The 18787-nt window shown below is 48.6% G+C and overlaps 1 protein-coding gene across 1 annotated transcript in view; it reads left to right on the top strand.

The window, feature by feature from the left end:
• The first annotated feature begins 6 nt into the window (after positions 1–6).
• The window catches only part of LOC311122493 (DNA-directed RNA polymerase III subunit RPC1-like), a 45413-nt gene continuing 26632 nt past the window's right edge, over positions 7–18787 (top strand). Inside the window, exons 1-10 of the mRNA XM_084196837.1 lie at positions 7–72; positions 5147–5216; positions 9841–9968; positions 12417–12555; positions 12785–12949; positions 13244–13416; positions 13861–13972; positions 16722–16840; positions 17390–17527; positions 17876–18046. Coding sequence (XP_084052963.1) covers positions 13–72; positions 5147–5216; positions 9841–9968; positions 12417–12555; positions 12785–12949; positions 13244–13416; positions 13861–13972; positions 16722–16840; positions 17390–17527; positions 17876–18046 — 1275 coding nt within the window. The 5' untranslated portion in view covers positions 7–12. The remainder of the gene's footprint in view (positions 73–5146; positions 5217–9840; positions 9969–12416; positions 12556–12784; positions 12950–13243; positions 13417–13860; positions 13973–16721; positions 16841–17389; positions 17528–17875; positions 18047–18787) is intronic.

Raw genomic sequence — 18787 nt, 5'->3', positions numbered from 1 at the left:
GACGGGGACGAGATGAACCTTCACCTTCCCCAGACAGAGGAGGCCAAGGCTGAAGCCCTGGTGCTGATGGGGGTTAGTATCCCCTGTCCTACTTCACCTTTAAACTCCTACAGCACACCACACACCCCTACACGTTGTTCCCTCACCCCTACACGTTGTTCCCTCACCCCTACACGATGTTCCCTCACCCCTACACGTTGTTCCCTCACCCCTACACGTTGTACCTCACCCTACACGTTGTTCCCTCACCCCTACACGTTGTTCCCTCACCCCTACACGTTGTTCCCTCACCCCTACACGTTGTTCCCTCACCCCTACACGTTGTGCCTCACCCCTACACGTTGTTCCCTCACCCCTACACGTTGTTCCCTCACCCCTACACGTTGTGCCTCACCCCTACACGTTGTGCCTCACCCCTACACGTTGTTCCCTCCCCCCTACACGATGTGCCTCACCCCTACACGTTGTTCCCTCACCCCTACACGTTGTTCCCTCACCCCTACACGTTGTTCCCTCACCCCTACACGTTGTTCCCTCACCCCTACACGTTGTTCCCTCACCCCTACACGTTGTTCCCTCACCCCTACACGTTGTTCCCTCACCCCTACACGTTGTTCCCTCACCCCTACACGTTGTGCCTCACCCCTACACGTTGTGCCTCACCCCTACACGTTGTTCCCTCCCCCCTACACGATGTGCCTCACCCCTACACGTTGTGCCTCACCCCTACACGTTGTTCCCTCCCCCCTACATGATGTGCCTCACCCCTACACGTTGTACCTCACCCCTACACGTTGTGCCTCACCCCTACACAATGTGCCTCACCCCTACACGATGTGCAGCACTCCCATTTACATCAATTAATAATTTACATGAAAGTCCAAGTTGCATGCAGTCTGCCAGCATTTACCTCTTCACCCCACAGTCCACCCCTACACCTACAGCACCCCACAGTCCACCTCTACACCTCCAGCACCCCACAGTCCACCTCTACACCTACAACACCCCACAGTCCACCCCTACAACACCCCACAGTCCACCCCTACAACACCCCACAGTCCACCCCTACACCTACAACACCCCACAGTCCACCCCTACACCTACAACACCCCACAGTCCACCCCTACACCTACAACACCCCACAGTCCACCCCTACAGCACCCCACAGTCCACCCCTACACCTACAACACCCCTCAGTCCACCCCTACACCTACAGCACCCCACAGTCCACCCCTACACCTACAACACCCCTCAGTCCACCCCTACACCTTCAACACCCCACAGTCCACCCCTACACCTACAACACCCCTCAGTCCACCCCTACACCTTCAACACCCCTCAGTCCACCCCTACACCTACAACACCCCACAGTCCACCCCTACACCTACAACACCCCACAGTCCACCCCTACAGCACCCCACAGTCCACCCCTACACCTACAACACCCCTCAGTCCACCCCTACACCTACAGCACCCCACAGTCCACCCCTACACCTACAACACCCCTCAGTCCACCCCTACACCTTCAACACCCCTCAGTCCACCCCTACACCTACAACACCCCACAGTCCACCCCTACACCTACAACACCCCACAGTCCACCCCTACAGCACCCCACAGTCCACCCCTACACCTACAACACCCCTCAGTCCACCCCTACACCTACAGCACCCCACAGTCCACCTCTACACCTACAACACCCCACAGTCCACCCCTACAACACCCCACAGTCCACCCCTACAACACCCCACAGTCCACCCCTACACCTACAACACCCCACAGTCCACCCCTACACCTACAACACCCCACAGTCCACCCCTACAGCACCCCACAGTCCACCCATACACCTACAGCACCCCACAGTCCACCTCTACCCCTACAACACCCCACAGTCCACCCCTACAACACCCCACAGTCCACCCCTACAGCACCCCACAGTCCACCCCTACAACACCCCACAGTCCACCCCTACACCTACAACACCCCACAGTCCACCCCTACAACACCCCACAGTCCACCCCTACACCTTCAACACCCCACAGTCCACCCCTACAACACCCCACAGTCCACCCCTACACCTACAACACCCCACAGTCCACCCCTACAACACCCCACAGTCCACCCCTACACCTTCAACACCCCACAGTCCACCCCTACACCTTCAACACCTACAACACCCCCAGTCCACCTCTACACCATCAACACCCCTCAGTCCACCCATACAACACCCCATAGTCCACCTCTACCCCTACAACACCCCACAGTCCACCCCTACAACACCCCACAGTCCACCCCTACAGCACCCCACAGTCCACCCCTACAACACCCCACAGTCCACCCCTACACCTACAACACCCCACAGTCCACCTCTACACCTACAACACCCCACAGTCCACCCCTACAGCACCCCACAGTCCACCCATACACCTACAGCACCCCACAGTCCACCCCTACACCTACAGCACCCCACAGTCCACCCCTACAACACCCCACAGTCCACCCCTACACCTTCAACACCTACAACACCCCACAGTCCACCTCTACACCTACAACACCCCACAGTCCACCCCTACACCTTCAACACCTACAACACCCCACAGTCCACCCCTACACTTACAACACCCCACAGTCCACCCCTACACTTACAACACCCCACAGTCCACCCCAACACCTACAACACCCCACAGTCCACCCCTACACCTTCAACACCTACAACACCCCACAGTCCACCCCTACACCTCTACACCTACAAAACCCCACAGTCCACCCCTACACCTACAACACCCCACAGTCCACCCCTACACCTACAACACCCCACAGTCCACCCCTACACCTCTACACCTACAAAACCCCACAGTCCACCCCTACACCTACAACACCCCACAGTCCACCCCTACACCTACAACACCCCACAGTCCACCCCTACACCTACAACACCCCACAGTCCACCCCTACACCTACAACACCCCACAGTCCACCCCTACACCTCTACACCTACAAAACCCCACAGTCCACCCCTACACCTACAACACCCCACAGTCCACCCCTACACCTACAACACCCCACAGTCCACCCCTACACCTACAACACCCCACAGTCCACCCCTACAGCACCCCACAGTCCACCTCTACACCATACAACACCCCACAGTCCACCCCTACAACACCCCACAGTCCACCCCTACACCTTCAACACCTACAACACCCCACAGTCCACCTCTACACCATCAACACCCCTCAGTCCACCCATACAACACCCCATAGTCCACCTCTACACCTACAACGCCCCACAGTCCACCCCTACAGCACCCCACAGTCCACCCCTACAACACCCCACAGTCCACCCCTACACCTACAACACCCCACAGTCCACCCCTACACCTACAGCACCCCACAGTCCACCCCTACACCTACAACACCCCACAGTCCACCCCTACACCTACAACACCCCACAGTCCACCTCTACACCTACAACACCCCACAGTCCACCCCTACACCTACAACACCCCACAGTCCACCCCTACAACACCCACAGTCCACCCCTACAACACCCCACAGTCCACCCCTACAACACCCCATAGTCCACCCCTACACCTACAACACCCCACAGTCCACCCCTACACCTACAACACCCCTCAGTCCACCCCTACAGCACCCCACAGTCCACCCCTACAGCACCCCACAGTCCACCCCTACACCTACAACACCCCACAGTCCACCCCTACACCTACAACACCCCACAGTCCACCCCTACACCTACAGCACCCCACAGTCCACCCCTACACCTACAACACCCCACAGTCCACCCCTACACCTACAACACCCCACAGTCCACCTCTACACCTACAACACCCCACAGTCCACCCCTACACCTACAACACCCCACAGTCCACCCCTACAACACCCACAGTCCACCCCTACAGCACCCCACAGTCCACCCCTACAACACCCCATAGTCCACCCCTACACCTACAACACCCCACAGTCCACCCCTACACCTACAACACCCCTCAGTCCACCCCTACAGCACCCCACAGTCCACCCCTACAGCACCCCACAGTCCACCCCTACACCTACAACACCCCACAGTCCACCCCTACACCTACAACACCCCACAGTCCACCCCTACACCTACAACACCCCACAGTCCACCTCTACACCTACAACACCCCACAGTCCACCCCTACACCTACAACACCCCACAGTCCACCTCTACACCTACAACACCCCACAGTCCACCCCTACACCTACAACACCCCACAGTCCACCCCTACACCTACAACACCCCACAGTCCACCCCTACACCTACAACACCCCACAGTCCACCCCTACCCCTACAGCACCCCACAGTCCACCCCTACAACACCCCACAGTCCACCCCTACAACACCCCACAGTCCACCTCTACACCTACAACACCCCACAGTCCACCCCTACACCTTCAACACCTACAACACCCCACAGTCCACCCCTACACTTACAACACCCCACAGTCCACCCCTACACCTACAACACCCCACAGTCCACCCCTACACCTTCAACACCTACAACACCCCACAGTCCACCCCTACACTTACAACACCCCACAGTCCACCCCTACACCTACAACACCCCACAGTCCACCCCTACACCTTCAACACCTACAACACCCCACAGTCCACCCCTACACCTTCAACACCTACAACACCCCACAGTCCACCCCTACACTTACAACACCCCACAGTCCACCCCTACACCTACAACACCCCACAGTCCACCCCTACAGCACCCCACAGTCCACCCCTACACCTACAACACCCCACAGTCCACCCCTACACCTACAACACCCCACAGTCCACCCCTACACCTCTACACCTACAAAACCCCACAGTCCACCCCTACACCTACAACACCCCACAGTCCACCCCTACACCTACAACACCCCACAGTCCACCCCTACACATACAACACCCCACAGTCCACCCCTACACCTACAACACCCCACAGTCCACCCCTACACCTACAACACCCCACAGTCCACTTCAACAGTTCTCCTCTCTGTCACTCAGTCTTTAAGCCCAGGTTTAAACAACACTAAACCTGCAGAGCCAAGGTTCTGCTTTCACACTGACCGTTACTTTTCTAATTTCTCTTTCTGTGTCCCTCCAGACCAAAGCCAACTTGGTGACCCCCAGAAACGGAGAGCCTCTGATTGCTGCTATTCAAGACTTTCTGACAGGTCAGCCATTGTGTCAACGCAATAGGCAGTCATTGTTTGTCGCAGCAGGGCCTGACAGCCGATCAAATGGCTCATTTGTCAGATGATTGAGGCCTTTGACGTCTGGATTATCGAGTGTCTCAAATTTGTTCATTGTTAGGTGGAGAAAATATCAAGGTGCTGACATTGTGACGTGTGTTCAACGTGATGGAAAATGTCTCCCTGGACTGCTCTGATCTGTTCATTGCATTTGATTTGTGTCACAGCTGGTCTCATCTGCCTTGAAAAGAAAACTGTGTCATCTTCATTATGCAGTTGCTTTGCTTGTGTTATCCAGATTGGGGCACTTACCTTTTGTTAAGTCAACACATTGATGGGATTCTTTATACTGACATTATTATCCACTCTGGTTTTGACATTTGAGACTGAATTCAGGAAGATGAGCTTCTGTCAAATCTTCAAGATTGGCTGTTTTTTTTATTTTTAATGTATTTATTTTTAGTATTTTTTACATTTTGTAAAAGTACAAACCCAGGGCTTTGAAATGGTATATCATGAAACATCGGAAAGTTATGCTTCTTTGGCATTTGATAAACTTGTTATCCCAATGTGGAGACAGGTAGGAGAAAAATGCCCTTGAATGTTTTTCACACTTTCTAGAGAGCTCTTCTTCGTTAACGTCCATTCAGCATCGTTCAAACCCTCTTAAGCCTTAGCCCCACCCATTTTAATTAAGAACATTCACATGTCAATTCATGAGTCAGCATGGCATTGTCCTCCAGAAAGTCGTCTCTCTATCAGTGGCAGTCGGTGACGTTTAAAATGAGGGAGGACGATTTGTTTTGAATTAGCATGGCCTTATTTCTATTACAGCATATTGGATGACTCTCGTTCATATTCCATTCACCCAGCTCAATGTAACATCGATAGGTTTAGGCTACTACATGATACTCTAATTTCCCTGTACCCATCATGAGGTTGCTACAACCTAGACGATGAATGAAAGTTTACAACGTAGGTGCACACAGGTCGAGACAAAAATGTAACTAATCAAGGTGACAGACAATGACACATTCAATACCGCCTTGCACACTCTTGCCTGCATCTAGCTGATCCAGGGTGTAATCATTAGTCCAAACAGTTGCAAACAAGAGTTTCTATTGGACAAATTCAGTTATGTTTATATGTTTCGTTCCGTTTGCTTCCGTTTGCAAAAACAATTTCAACAGAATTGGCGCAAATGAATACAGCCCTGATCACAAGCAAACAGTTCACTTTCATAGCTGCCACATACAAGCAGCATGAACATTTTGCTCGTTGTATATATAATTCCTTCTTGCGTCTATGTGTTCTCCTCCTCACCTTTTCCCTTCGCTTGTGGACCTCAGTGCACAACACAGCCGCTGTCTGTGACCAGGCGACAAAACCTTTCCAAGCCAAACCTTCATATCATAGCCGCTAACCGCTACACACGTAGTCACCATATTAGCTAACGACGTTAGTAACGTCATTGTCAACATAGCTACTAGAACTAACACGTTAGTAAACCCGCTACAATCATGCAGTGCAGTCAGCAAGCAGTTTAGCAGGTATACCGGCGGGCCACGGTGGCAATAAATTAATAAAACCAAAAGCTTACCTTGACTTGGACGAGTTCCAGTGTTTGATTGTAATAGCCAGCTAGCTAACATCGCATCCTTTTCTGTTTGAGCCAGGTGTTTGAGTAGGCTAAACTAGCTAGCTGCATTTGCTAGCTAAGTGAAATTGAAAAAAAGACAACTACAGTACCAGTCAAAAGTTTGGACACCTATTCATTCAAGGGTCTTCATTTATTTTTACTATTTTCTACATTGTAGAATAAAAGTGAAGACATCAAAACTATGACATAACACATATGGAATCATGAAGTAACCAAAAAAGTGTTCAACAAATCAAAATATATTTGATATTCTTCAAAGTAGACACCCCTTTGCCTTGATGACAGCTTTGCACACTCTTGGCATCCTCTCAACCAGCTTCACCTGGAATGCTTTTCCAACAGTCTTGAAGGAGTTCTCACATATGCTGAGCAGCTGTTGGCTGCTTTTCCTTCACTCTGCGGTCCAACTCATCCCAAACCATCTCAATTGGTTAGAGGTGGGGGGATTGTGGAGGCCAGGTCATCTGATGCAGCACTCCATCACTCTCCTCCTTGGTAAAATAGCCCTTACACAGCCTGGAGGTGTGTTGGGTCATTGTCCTGTTGAAAAACAAATGATAGTCCCACTAAGCCCAAACCAGATGGGATGGCGTATCACTGCAGAATGCTGTGGTAGCCATGCTGGTTAAGTGTGCCTTGAATTCTAAATACATCACAGACCGTGTCACCAGCAAAGCAACATCACACCATAACACCTCCTCCTCCATGCTTCATGGTGTGAACTACACATGCAGAGATCATCCGTTCACCTACACCGCGTCTCACAAAGACATGGCGTTTGGAACCAAAAATCTCCAATTTGGACTCCAGACCAAAGGACATATTTCCACCGGTCTAATGTCCATTGCTCATGTTTCTTGGCCCAAGCAAGTCTCTTCTTATTATTGGTGTCCTTTAGTAAGGTTTCTTTGCAGCAATTCGACCATGAAGGCCTGATTCACTCAGTCTCCTCTGAACAGTTGATGTTGAGATGTGTCTGTTACTTGAACTCTGTGGTCCTCTGTAGCTCAGCTGGTAGAGCACGGCGCTTGTAACGCCAGGGTAGTGGGTTCGATCTCCGGGACCACCCATAGACAAAAATGTATGCACGCATGACTGTAAGTCGCTTTGGATAAAAGCGTCTGCTAAATGGCTTATTATTATTATTATTATTATTAAACATTTATTTGGGCTGCAATTTCTGAGGCTGGAAACTGTAATTAACTTATCCTCTGCAGCAGAGGTAACTCTGGGTCTTCCTTTCCTGTGGCGGTCCTCATGAGAGCCAGTTTCATCATAGCTCTTGATGGTTTTTGCAACTGCACTTGAAGAAACGTTCAAAGTTCTTGACATTTTTCGTATTGACTGACCTTCATGTCTTAAAGTAACGATGGACTGTCGTTTCTCTTTGCTTATTTGAGCTGTGCTTGCCATAATATGGACTTGGTCTTTTACCAAATAGGGCTATCTTCTGTATACCACCCCTACCTTGTCACCACAACTGATTGGCTCAAACGCGTTAAGAAGGAAAGAAATTCCACAAATTAACTTTTAACAAGGCACACCTGTTAATTGAAATGTATTCCAGGTGACTACCTCATGAAGCTGGTTGAGAGAATGCCAAGAGTGTGAAAAGCTGTCATCAAGGCAAAGGGTGGCTATTTGAAGAAACTCCAATATAACATTTAATTTGATTTGTATAACACTTTTTTGGTTACTACATGATTCCATATGTGTTATTTCATAGTTTTGATGTCTTCACTACTATTCTTCAATGTAGAAAATAGTAAGAAATTAAGAAAAAACATTGAATGAGTAGGTGTGTCCAAACTATAGCTATCTTGCTCTCTCACTCTCTTCCTTCTTCATTTTTAAAGAAATGAATCTGTTCAAAACTGTTCAAGTATTGTCTTTCTCTCTCTGAGTAAACTACTCACCACATGTTATGCACTGCTTATGCTTTCAGTACTAGATTCATTCTCTGATCCTTTGATTGGGTGGACAACATGTCAGTTCATGCTGCATAAATTCTGATAGGTTAAAGGACGTTCTCCGGAAGTTGTCATAATTTCTCTTCAAGTCTATGGAAGGGTGTGAAAACCATGAGCCTCCTAGGTTTTGTATTGTAGCCAATGTACCCAGAGGAGGACAGAAGCTAGCTGTCCTCTGGCTACACCATGGAGCTACCCTACAGAGTGCTGCTGAGACTACTGTAGACCTTCATTGCAAAACAGTGTGTTTTAATAAATTATTTGGTGACGTGAATATATTTAGTATAGTTTCATCTAAGAAGGATAACTTCTTGAAAGTTTTCACTATTTTTAATTTGATAATTGGTGGTCCTCTGTAGCTCAGCTGGTAGAGCACGGCGCTTGTAACGCCAGGGTAGTGGGTTCGATCCCCGGGACCACCCATACACAAAAATGTATGCACGCATGACTGTAAGTCGCTTTGGATAAAAGCGTCTGCTAAATGGCATATTATTATTATTATTATTATTATTATTATTATTATTATTATTATTATTATAATTCACTGGGGATGGTCCTCCCCTTCCTCTATGATCTCCCTCCATTATTTCAGCCAATCATGGAGCCTGTCTTTCTCCCTACAGAGCTCAGTGCTTTCTCCTTGGCTAAACTCTTAATTTAATATTCATATTTACGGATCCCAGACAAGTTTGTAATTAAGTCATATGAAAGTTCACATGTTCAAGAAGGCTTTTCTGCAACAAAAAATTATAATATATTCTTCTTTGGTTTTTTTTTTACGGCTCTACTGTGGAGTAGGAAATAGCGTCAAACGCCTACGATCCTGAATCCGGTCATATTTGTAGGAATGTCAAAAATGACATCTCTGTATTTATCGTATTTGGAGAAAGTTTCTTAGGAGCACAATAGCTGTATGTTTCAGACTCCACGTTTCACCCCTACTGTCCTCCTCTTCTCATCTGTCCTTTCTTCACAGGAGCCTACCTGTTGACCCTAAAGGACACGTTCTTCGACAGGTCTAAAGCCTGCCAGATAGTCGCCTCTATCCTGGTTGGGGTGGATGAGAAGATCAAGATAGCTCTACCTCACCCGGCCATACTCAAGGTATGGTATGGCTCTCCTTGGTTGGCAGAATTTAGTGATGGACTGTTTATTGGATTTTGGGCTGTGTTCTCTGTCATGAGAAAAAAATAATCAATAAAGTCACTGGGAGTTATATAGAGTGTGACTTTCTTTAGTAGTTAAATATCAGTTGGTCTGCAACTCGTCAATCATTTGGGTGTTGGTCTTTAACTGTTGTCTGTTGTTAGTCCATCATGACTCTGTTGTCTGTTGTTAGCCGATGACTCTGTTGTCTGTTGTTAGCCGATGACTCTGTTGTCTGTTGTTAGCCGATGACTCTGTTGTCTGTTGTTAGCCGATGACACTGTTGTCTGTTGTTAGTCCATCATGACTCTGTTGTTAGCCGATGACACTGTTGTCTGTTGTTAGTCCATCATGACTCTGTTGTCTGTTGTTAGTCCATCATGACTCTGTTGTCTGTTGTTAGCCGATGACTCTGTTGTCTGTTGTTAGCCGATGACTCTGTTGTCTGTTGTTAGTCCATCATGACTCTGTTGTTAGCCGATGACTCTGTTGTCTGTTGTTAGCCGATGACTCTGTTGTCTGTTGTTAGTCCATCATGACTCTGTTGTCTGTTGTTAGCCGATGACTCTGTTGTCTGTTGTTAGCCGATGACTCTGTTGTCTGTTGTTAGCCGATGACTCTGTTGTCTGTTGTTAGCCGATGACTCTGTTGTCTGTTGTTAGCCGATGACTCTGTTGTCTGTTGTTAGCCGATGACTCTGTTGTCTGTTGTTAGCCGATGACTCTGTTGTCTGTTGTTAGCCGATGACTCTGTTGTCTGTTGTTAGCCGATGACTCTGTTGTCTGTTGTTAGCCGATGACTCTGTTGTCTGTTGTTAGTCCATCATGACTCTGTTGTCTGTTGTTAGCCGATGACTCTGTTGTCTGTTGTTAGCCGATGACTCTGTTGTCTGTTGTTAGCCGATGACTCTGTTGTCTGTTGTTAGCCGATGACTCTGTTGTCTGTTGTTAGCCGCTGACTCTGTTGTCTGTTGTTAGCCGATGACTCTGTTGTCTGTTGTTAGTCCATCATGACTCTGTTGTCTGTTGTTAGTCCATCATGACTCTGTTGTCTGTTGTTAGCCGATGACTCTGTTGTCTGTTGTTAGCCGATGACTCTGTTGTCTGTTGTTAGCCGATGACTCTGTTGTCTGTTGTTAGCCGATGACTCTGTTGTCTGTTGTTAGCCGATGACTCTGTTGTCTGTTGTTAGCCGATGACTCTGTTGTCTGTTGTTAGCCGATGACTCTGTTGTCTGTTGTTAGCCGATGACTCTGTTGTCTGTTGTTAGCCGATGACTCTGTTGTCTGTTGTTAGCCGATGACTCTGTTGTCTGTTGTTAGCCGATGACTCTGTTGTCTGTTGTTAGCCGATGACTCTGTTGTCTGTTGTTAGCCGATGACTCTGTTGTCTGTTGTTAGCCGATGACTCTGTTGTCTGTTGTTAGCCGATGACTCTGTTGTCTGTTGTTAGCCGATGACTCTGTTGTCTGTTGTTAGCCGATGACTCTGTTGTCTGTTGTTAGCCGATGACTCTGTTGTCTGTTGTTAGCCGATGACTCTGTTGTCTGTTGTTAGCCGATGACTCTGTTGTCTGTTGTTAGCCGATGACTCTGTTGTCTGTTGTTAGCCGATGACTCTGTTGTCTGTTGTTAGCCGATGACTCTGTTGTCTGTTGTTAGCCGATGACTCTGTTGTCTGTTGTTAGCCGATGACTCTGTTGTCTGTTGTTAGCCGATGACTCTGTTGTCTGTTGTTAGCCGATGACTCTGTTGTTAGCCGATGACTCTGTTGTCTGTTGTTAGCCGATGACTCTGTTGTCTGTTGTTAGCCGATGACTGTGTTGTCTGTTGTTAGCCGATGACTCTGTTGTCTGTTGTTAGCCGATGACTCTGTTGTCTGTTGTTAGCCGATGACTCTGTTGTCTGTTGTTAGCCGATGACTCTGTTGTCTGTTGTTAGCCGATGACTCTGTTGTCTGTTGTTAGCCGATGACTGTGTTGTCTGTTGTTAGCCGATGACTGTGTTGTCTGTTGTTAGCCGATGACTCTGTTGTCTGTTGTTAGCCGATGACTCTGTTGTCTGTTGTTAGCCGATGACTGTGTTGTCTGTTGTTAGCCGATGACTCTGTTGTCTGTTGTTAGCCGATGACTCTGTTGTCTGTTGTTAGCCGATGACTGTGTTGTCTGTTGTTAGCCGATGACTCTGTTGTCTGTTGTTAGCCGATGACTCTGTTGTCTGTTGTTAGCCGATGACTCTGTTGTCTGTTGTTAGCCGATGACTCTGTTGTCTGTTGTTAGCCGATGACTCTGTTGTCTGTTGTTAGCCGATGACTCTGTTGTCTGTTGTTAGCCGATGACTCTGTTGTCTGTTGTTAGCCGATGACTCTGTTGTCTGTTGTTAGCCGATGACTCTGTTGTCTGTTGTTAGCCGATGACTCTGTGGACAGGGAAGCAGATCTTCGGTCTGATTCTGAAGCCCAGTAAGGCCTGTCCAGTCAAGGCCAACCTGAGGACCAAGGGGAAACAGTACAGCGGTAAAGGAGAGGATCTCTGCAGCAACGACTCCTGTGAGTTCCTCCCCATGCCTCTCTAGAGTCTTCATCCATAAAATACAGATCATCTGATTTCAATTATCCAGATTTATAATATAATTGTATTAATATAATCAGATTCAACTATTCAGATTCATTATTCAAAATCTTTGAATTTCGTCCTTCCTTTCTCTCTCTGTGTCTCTGTCTCTCTCTGTCTCTCTCTGTCTCTCTCTGTGTCTCTGTCTCCGTCTCCCTCCCTCAGTCGTTGTGATCCAGAACAGTGAGTTGATGTGTGGTACCATGGATAAGGGCACGTTGGGCTCTGGCTCCAAGAAGAACATATTCTATATCCTGCTGAGAGACTGGGGGCAGCTGGAGGCAGCCAACGCCATGTCTCGCCTGGCCCGCCTCGCGCCTACATACCTCTGTAGGTCCACCGCCCATACTGACATGTTCTCTGCTGTTAATACTTCAAAGATGCTATACTTGATGCTTTACTGAACTGCAGTATACTGATGCTGTACTGTGATCTAATGCTATATAATGGTAATATACTGTAGGTTTGCATCCCTTTCTGCCTCATTCATTTCTGTTAGTGCTTTGAACATGCTCAATACTAAATGCCTTCTCATACTTTACCAGGCTTATTTTAGTTTTCCCGCTGCCAAGCATTTGGCTATAGTGTGCCCTACTGAACATGACCGTTATAAACCCTTTGCAGCCAACCGGGGTTTCTCCATCGGTATTGGTGATGTGACCCCAGGCCAGGGTCTGCTGAAGGCCAAACAGGACCTGCTGGACGGGGGCTATGCCAAGTGTGACGAGTACATCGAGGCCCTGAAGACTGGCAAACTGCAGCAACAGCCAGGCTGCACTGCTGAGGAGACCCTGGAGGTACACACTAGACCAGATAAAGCTCTAAGCCTATTAGCTTTTCTCAATTATGAGCTGATATTTGTGGTATCCCCAAATCAAACAGCCACCGTGAGCTTTGTCTATTGTCTGGCTGATGTCTGGTGGTTCTTCTATACCAGCTGCTGTATCTATTGTCTGGCTGATGTCTGGTGGTTCTTCTATACCAGCTACTGTATCTATTGTCTGGCTGATGTCTGGTGGTTCTTCTATACCAGCTACTTTAGTCTGGTGGCCTTTTGAAACCAGGTACGTCGTCATCTCTGCTTCAGACTGATACGAGGAGGAAAGAGAGCAGGTTCTTTTTTTAACGGGGGGGGTCTGTTTTGGAGGTTTATCTGTTGTCACGCTGATGCCTTGTGGTCGTTCCATAGCAGGTCCATCTGTGGTTTAGAGTGATAATGATGTGTGTCTCTCTCTCAACAGGCCCTCATCCTGAAGGAGCTATCTGTTATCAGAGACCATGCCGGCAGCGCCTGCCTCAGAGAACTGGACAAGAGCAACAGTCCTCTGATTATGGCTCTGTGTGGATCCAAAGGTAGGTCAACTAACCAGTCCTCTGATTATGGCTCTGTGTGGATCCAAAGGTAGGTCAACTAACCAGTCCTCTGATTATGGCTCTGTGTGGCTCCAAAGGTAGGTCAACTAACCAGTCCTCTGATTATGGCTCTGTGTGGATCCAAAGGTGGGTCAACTAACCAGTCCTCTGATTATGGCTCTGTGTGGATCCAAAGGTGGGTCAACTAACCAGTCCTCTGATTATGGCTCTGTGTGGATCCAAAGGTAGGTCAACTAACCAGTCCTCTGATTATGGCTCTGTGTGGATCCAAAGGTAGGTCAACTAACCAGTCCTCTGATTATGGCTCTGTGTGGCTCCAAAGGTAGGTCAACTAACCAGTCCTATGATTATGGCTCTGTGTGGATCCAAAGGTAGGTCAACTAACCAGTCCTCTGATTATGGCTCTGTGTGGCTCCAAAGGTAGGTCAACTAACCAGTCCTATGATTATGGCTCTGTGTGGATCCAAAGGTGGGTCAACTAACCAGTCCTCTGATTATGGCTCTGTGTGGCTCCAAAGGTGGGTCAACTAACCAGTCCTCTGATTATGGCTCTGTGTGGCTCCAAAGGTAGGTCAACTAACCAGTCCTCTGATTATGGCTCTGTGTGGCTCCAAAGGTAGGTCAACTAACCATTCGCGGAGGATTAAACGCTGCCTTTACCACACACACTCTCACTCACACACACACACACACACACCCACATACTCTCACACACATACACTAATCAAATGTCAGGAGCTCTGCCTGTGCCCACTTCTAATAATAAGGACTAAGTGGTTCTTATTCACTCCAACTAAGACTTCCTGATTCGCTCTGATTTGATTTGCCATTAGAGCGCCATTGTCATGGAAACAGCTAGGCTATACTCTTAACGTATGTTTTGATGGGTTATTATGGGTAGTACCTGACCTGTAGCTGACCTGTATGCAAATACAGACATGGTCTTATTTCCTATTTCCATGTTTTTAGGCTCTTTCATGATCTGTTTATTGTAGGATGTATATTCCTTTTTCTATTTCAGAAGTTTAGTCTGTGTCCGGGAAACCAGGCCATGGGTTTAAGGACAGGGTCAGCATCAGGCGGACCGCGGGCCCAGAACGTTTTTAGTAAAAATTGACTGTAAAATCACCAGGAATTCAGCTAAAAATGAGTTTAATTTAGGAAATATGTTCCCAAGTATTCCCACAAAATAAAGAAAATTGGTGCATTCACCTTATGATAGCCAGTGGGACAACCACTTTACAATTGTTATTTCTTTATTTTTTATTTTTTTGGGTTGGGTTAAGTGGGGGGTAGAATAATTACTTTATCCTATCCCAGGTATTCCTTAAAGTAATGTAATCAAGGTATGACATTATTTTGGGGCTTAGTTGTCGTCAATTTGCAGTGTTCAAAATTATTATAATTATGTTCCTGTAATTATGACTCTGTCATCAACATCTCTCCATCATTATGTCTCTTCCCCCCTGCTGTAGACTCTGTCATCAACATCTCTCCATCATTATGTCTCTCCCCCCTGCTGTAGGCTCTGTCATCAACATCTCTCCATCATTATGTCTCTTCCCCCTGCTGTAGACTCTGTCATCAACATCTCTCCAGGTTCCTCCCCATCGTGTAACTGGGACAGGACGGCCGCTAGTCCCGTGTCGCAAGCGTCCGTCTGAACCAACATCGGTACCTGGAAATCGTGCGTTACGAGAATCGGATGGGGAGCACAGCGCTTCCTTCAGGCGCCTGAACGCCGCTTCGGTCTCGTCCGTCCATATCACTGTTTTCGGGAGGCGGGCCCTTGTTAGATCGGTGAGGGGGGGAGGCTATAGTATCCCGCCAGCCCCAGGAAGGACTTGACCTGTGTCTTGGTGCGTGGAACGGGCCAGTCACGTACCGCGTGGACCTTCCTCTCCTGGGGCTTGATGTTCCACCGTCCGATCGTTATACGGGTAGCGCCCGTAAGAAGCGATCCATGACCGCTTTGTCCATGATGGAGAGGGTGGATACGTCGGTTAGGAGCCATGCCCTGGTGATGCGCAGTAGGTCGCTCATCTGGGCTCGGGGGGAGGCGTCGGCCACGAACCTCCAGCCGTGGACCAGTTGGGCCCGGTGGGCCAGTCTGTATCCGTAGCGGCTGAGTATCTTTCCCGTTTTGAGACGTCGTAGTTAGCCGCCAGTTCGGCGTTGAGGTCATAATACACTTTTTTGGCATTTCCGGACAGGAACGGTGCCAGCAGGCTCGCCCACTTTGCTTTTGGCCACCCTTCCCGGAGCGCTGTCCGTTCAACCGTTCAGGGGCAGGTTTCGATGTCGTCGTCCTCCGTTAGCTTTATTAAAAACTGGTCTGGATGCGATTCGGTTGGCGTTCCTCCTTGTAGCTTCCTGATTTCCTCAACCAGGCGGACATTTTGTAGGCGCAGTTCCTCCAGCGTTCGTTCCTGAACCGGTAGTTGGACCCGGACGAACTGAGCTATCAACTCGTCCAGGCTGATGCTGCGTTAAACGTCAACCCTGATCTGAACCACGTCAAATGCCCGCATTCTCCACCACTTGGTGCCAGACCAGGGGTTTTGATCAAAACGTTTACACCGATCAGACACGGACACCAGGCCTCGACAAGTCTCCCCCTCCTCTGCGGGACGCCACACTGTAGAATGTGTGGGATTTTTGTTTAAGGTGGTGATTCTGTAATGCTAATGGTCTTAAGTTCTTCATCCCTTTTCATTTTCCCTCCTAGGATCCTTCATCAACATCTCCCAGATGATTGCCTGTGTGGGCCAGCAGGCTATAAGCGGCTCTCGAGTACCCGACGGCTTTGAGAACCGCTCGCTGCCACACTTTGAGAAGCACTCTAAAGTAAGATCCTCTGAGAACCACGTAACGCCTTTTATTAACCAGCTGAAATCACCATTAGATCTGTCCAGAGTCGCAGGGCATGGGGTTGATTCATTCATGAAGAGATGAGGGCTGGTTTGGTTACAGGCTAGCTGGGGATGGGAAGGTTGAGGAGTGTGTTTTCCTTCCTAGCAGTAAACAGCATCTCCAGCTGGCTCAGTCAGAGCCCTGTTTCATTTTTGTCTAACAGGGTATGAATCCCAAATGGCACCCTATTTTTATTTTTTTATTTTTTTAAAGTAATTTAGCGAACGCTCTTATCCAGAGCGACTTACAGTTAGTGAGTGCATACATTTTCATACTGGCCCCCCGTGGGAATCGAACCCACAACCCTGGTGTTGCAAAGGCCATGCTCTACCAACTGAGCTACAGAGGGCTATTCCCTACTTAGTGCACTACTTTTAACCAAGGCTCTGTGAGCCCTAGTCAAAAGTAGTGCACTATACAGTATAGGGAATAGGGTGCCATTTGGGACACATCCATGATGTAACCTCTCTCTCTGTGTCACAGCTCCCTGCAGCTAAAGGCTTTGTGGCTGACAGCTTTTATTCAGGCCTGACTCCCACAGAGTTCTTCTTTCACACTATGGCTGGTCGAGAGGGCTTGGTGGACACCGCCGTTAAAACAGCAGAGACCGGATACATGCAGGTAACACACACACACACCTCTGGCCTGCTGCACCGTACCCTGCACAGCCCCTCTGCTTGTATTAAAGAAAACGAATCTAAATCTATCAGGTTCCCTCTTGAGTAGCGATCAGGGTTATATCCTAGGGTTAGTGTTGTTATGTTGTTGATGTGTTCAGGTCAGAACAGCTCACCACAGCTCTGACTAATGACACATAGCAGATGAAAGATGAAAGGTGTTGAGTGGTCACACACATACACAACACACACACACACACACACACACACACACACACACACCGTTACACAATAATCTGTTGAGTCATCCTTTGATCTGTTCTTCTGTGGTGGATGTGTTGTGTGTCAACAGAGGCGTCTGGTGAAGTCGTTGGAGGACCTGTGTTCCCAGTATGATCTGACGGTACGGAGCTCCACTGGTGACATCATCCAGTTCATCTACGGGGGGGACGGCCTGGACCCGGCCGCCATGGAGGGCAAAGATGAACCGCTGGAGTTCAACAGAGTTCTGGACAACATCCGGGTGAGTCACACACATGTGCGGCAAGACTTAATCTCACACACACACACACACACACACAGAGGGAGACGCAGAGAGAGAGGGAGACGCAGAGAGAGAGGGAGACGCAGAGAGAGAGGGAGACGCAGAGAGAGAGGGAGACGCAGAGAGAGAGGGAGACGCAGAGAGAGAGAGAGAGAGAGACGCAGAGAGAGAGAGAGAGAGAGACGCAGAGAGAGAGAGAGAGAGAGAGAGACGCAGAGAGAGAGAGAGAGACACACAGAGAGAGACACACACTCAGAGAGAGACACACACACACACACTCAGAGAGAGACACACACACACACACACAGAGAGAGAGACACACACACACACAGAGAGACACACACACACACACAGAGAGACACACACACACACACAGAGAGACACACACACACAGAGAGAGAGAGACACACACACAGAGGCACACACATATAGAGGCACACTTACACACACAGAGACATACACACAGAGAGAGAGACACGCACACAGAGACACATGCATGGACAGACACATGCAGATGCTCACACACACACATTATTCACTTAGACCTCACCTGTTGTCACTGGCAACAAGAACATATGCACATTTCAAACTGCCATCTGGTAGAGATGTTGAGACAGTGGGCTATAATTAACTTCTGCTTGGCAACACACAACTTTGAGTATTTCTTCGAATTTTCTTTAGATGCCAGACTTCAGAATTTGAAGACCGTGAAATGAGATT

Source organism: Coregonus lavaretus (genome assembly GCF_964263955.1).
Source record: "Coregonus lavaretus genome assembly, contig: HAP1_SCAFFOLD_2237, whole genome shotgun sequence".
In the NCBI taxonomy this organism is placed as follows: Eukaryota; Metazoa; Chordata; class Actinopteri; order Salmoniformes; family Salmonidae; genus Coregonus; species Coregonus lavaretus.
The sequence above is the reverse complement of the archived record's forward strand: the minus strand, read 5'-3'. Positions and strand labels throughout refer to the sequence as shown.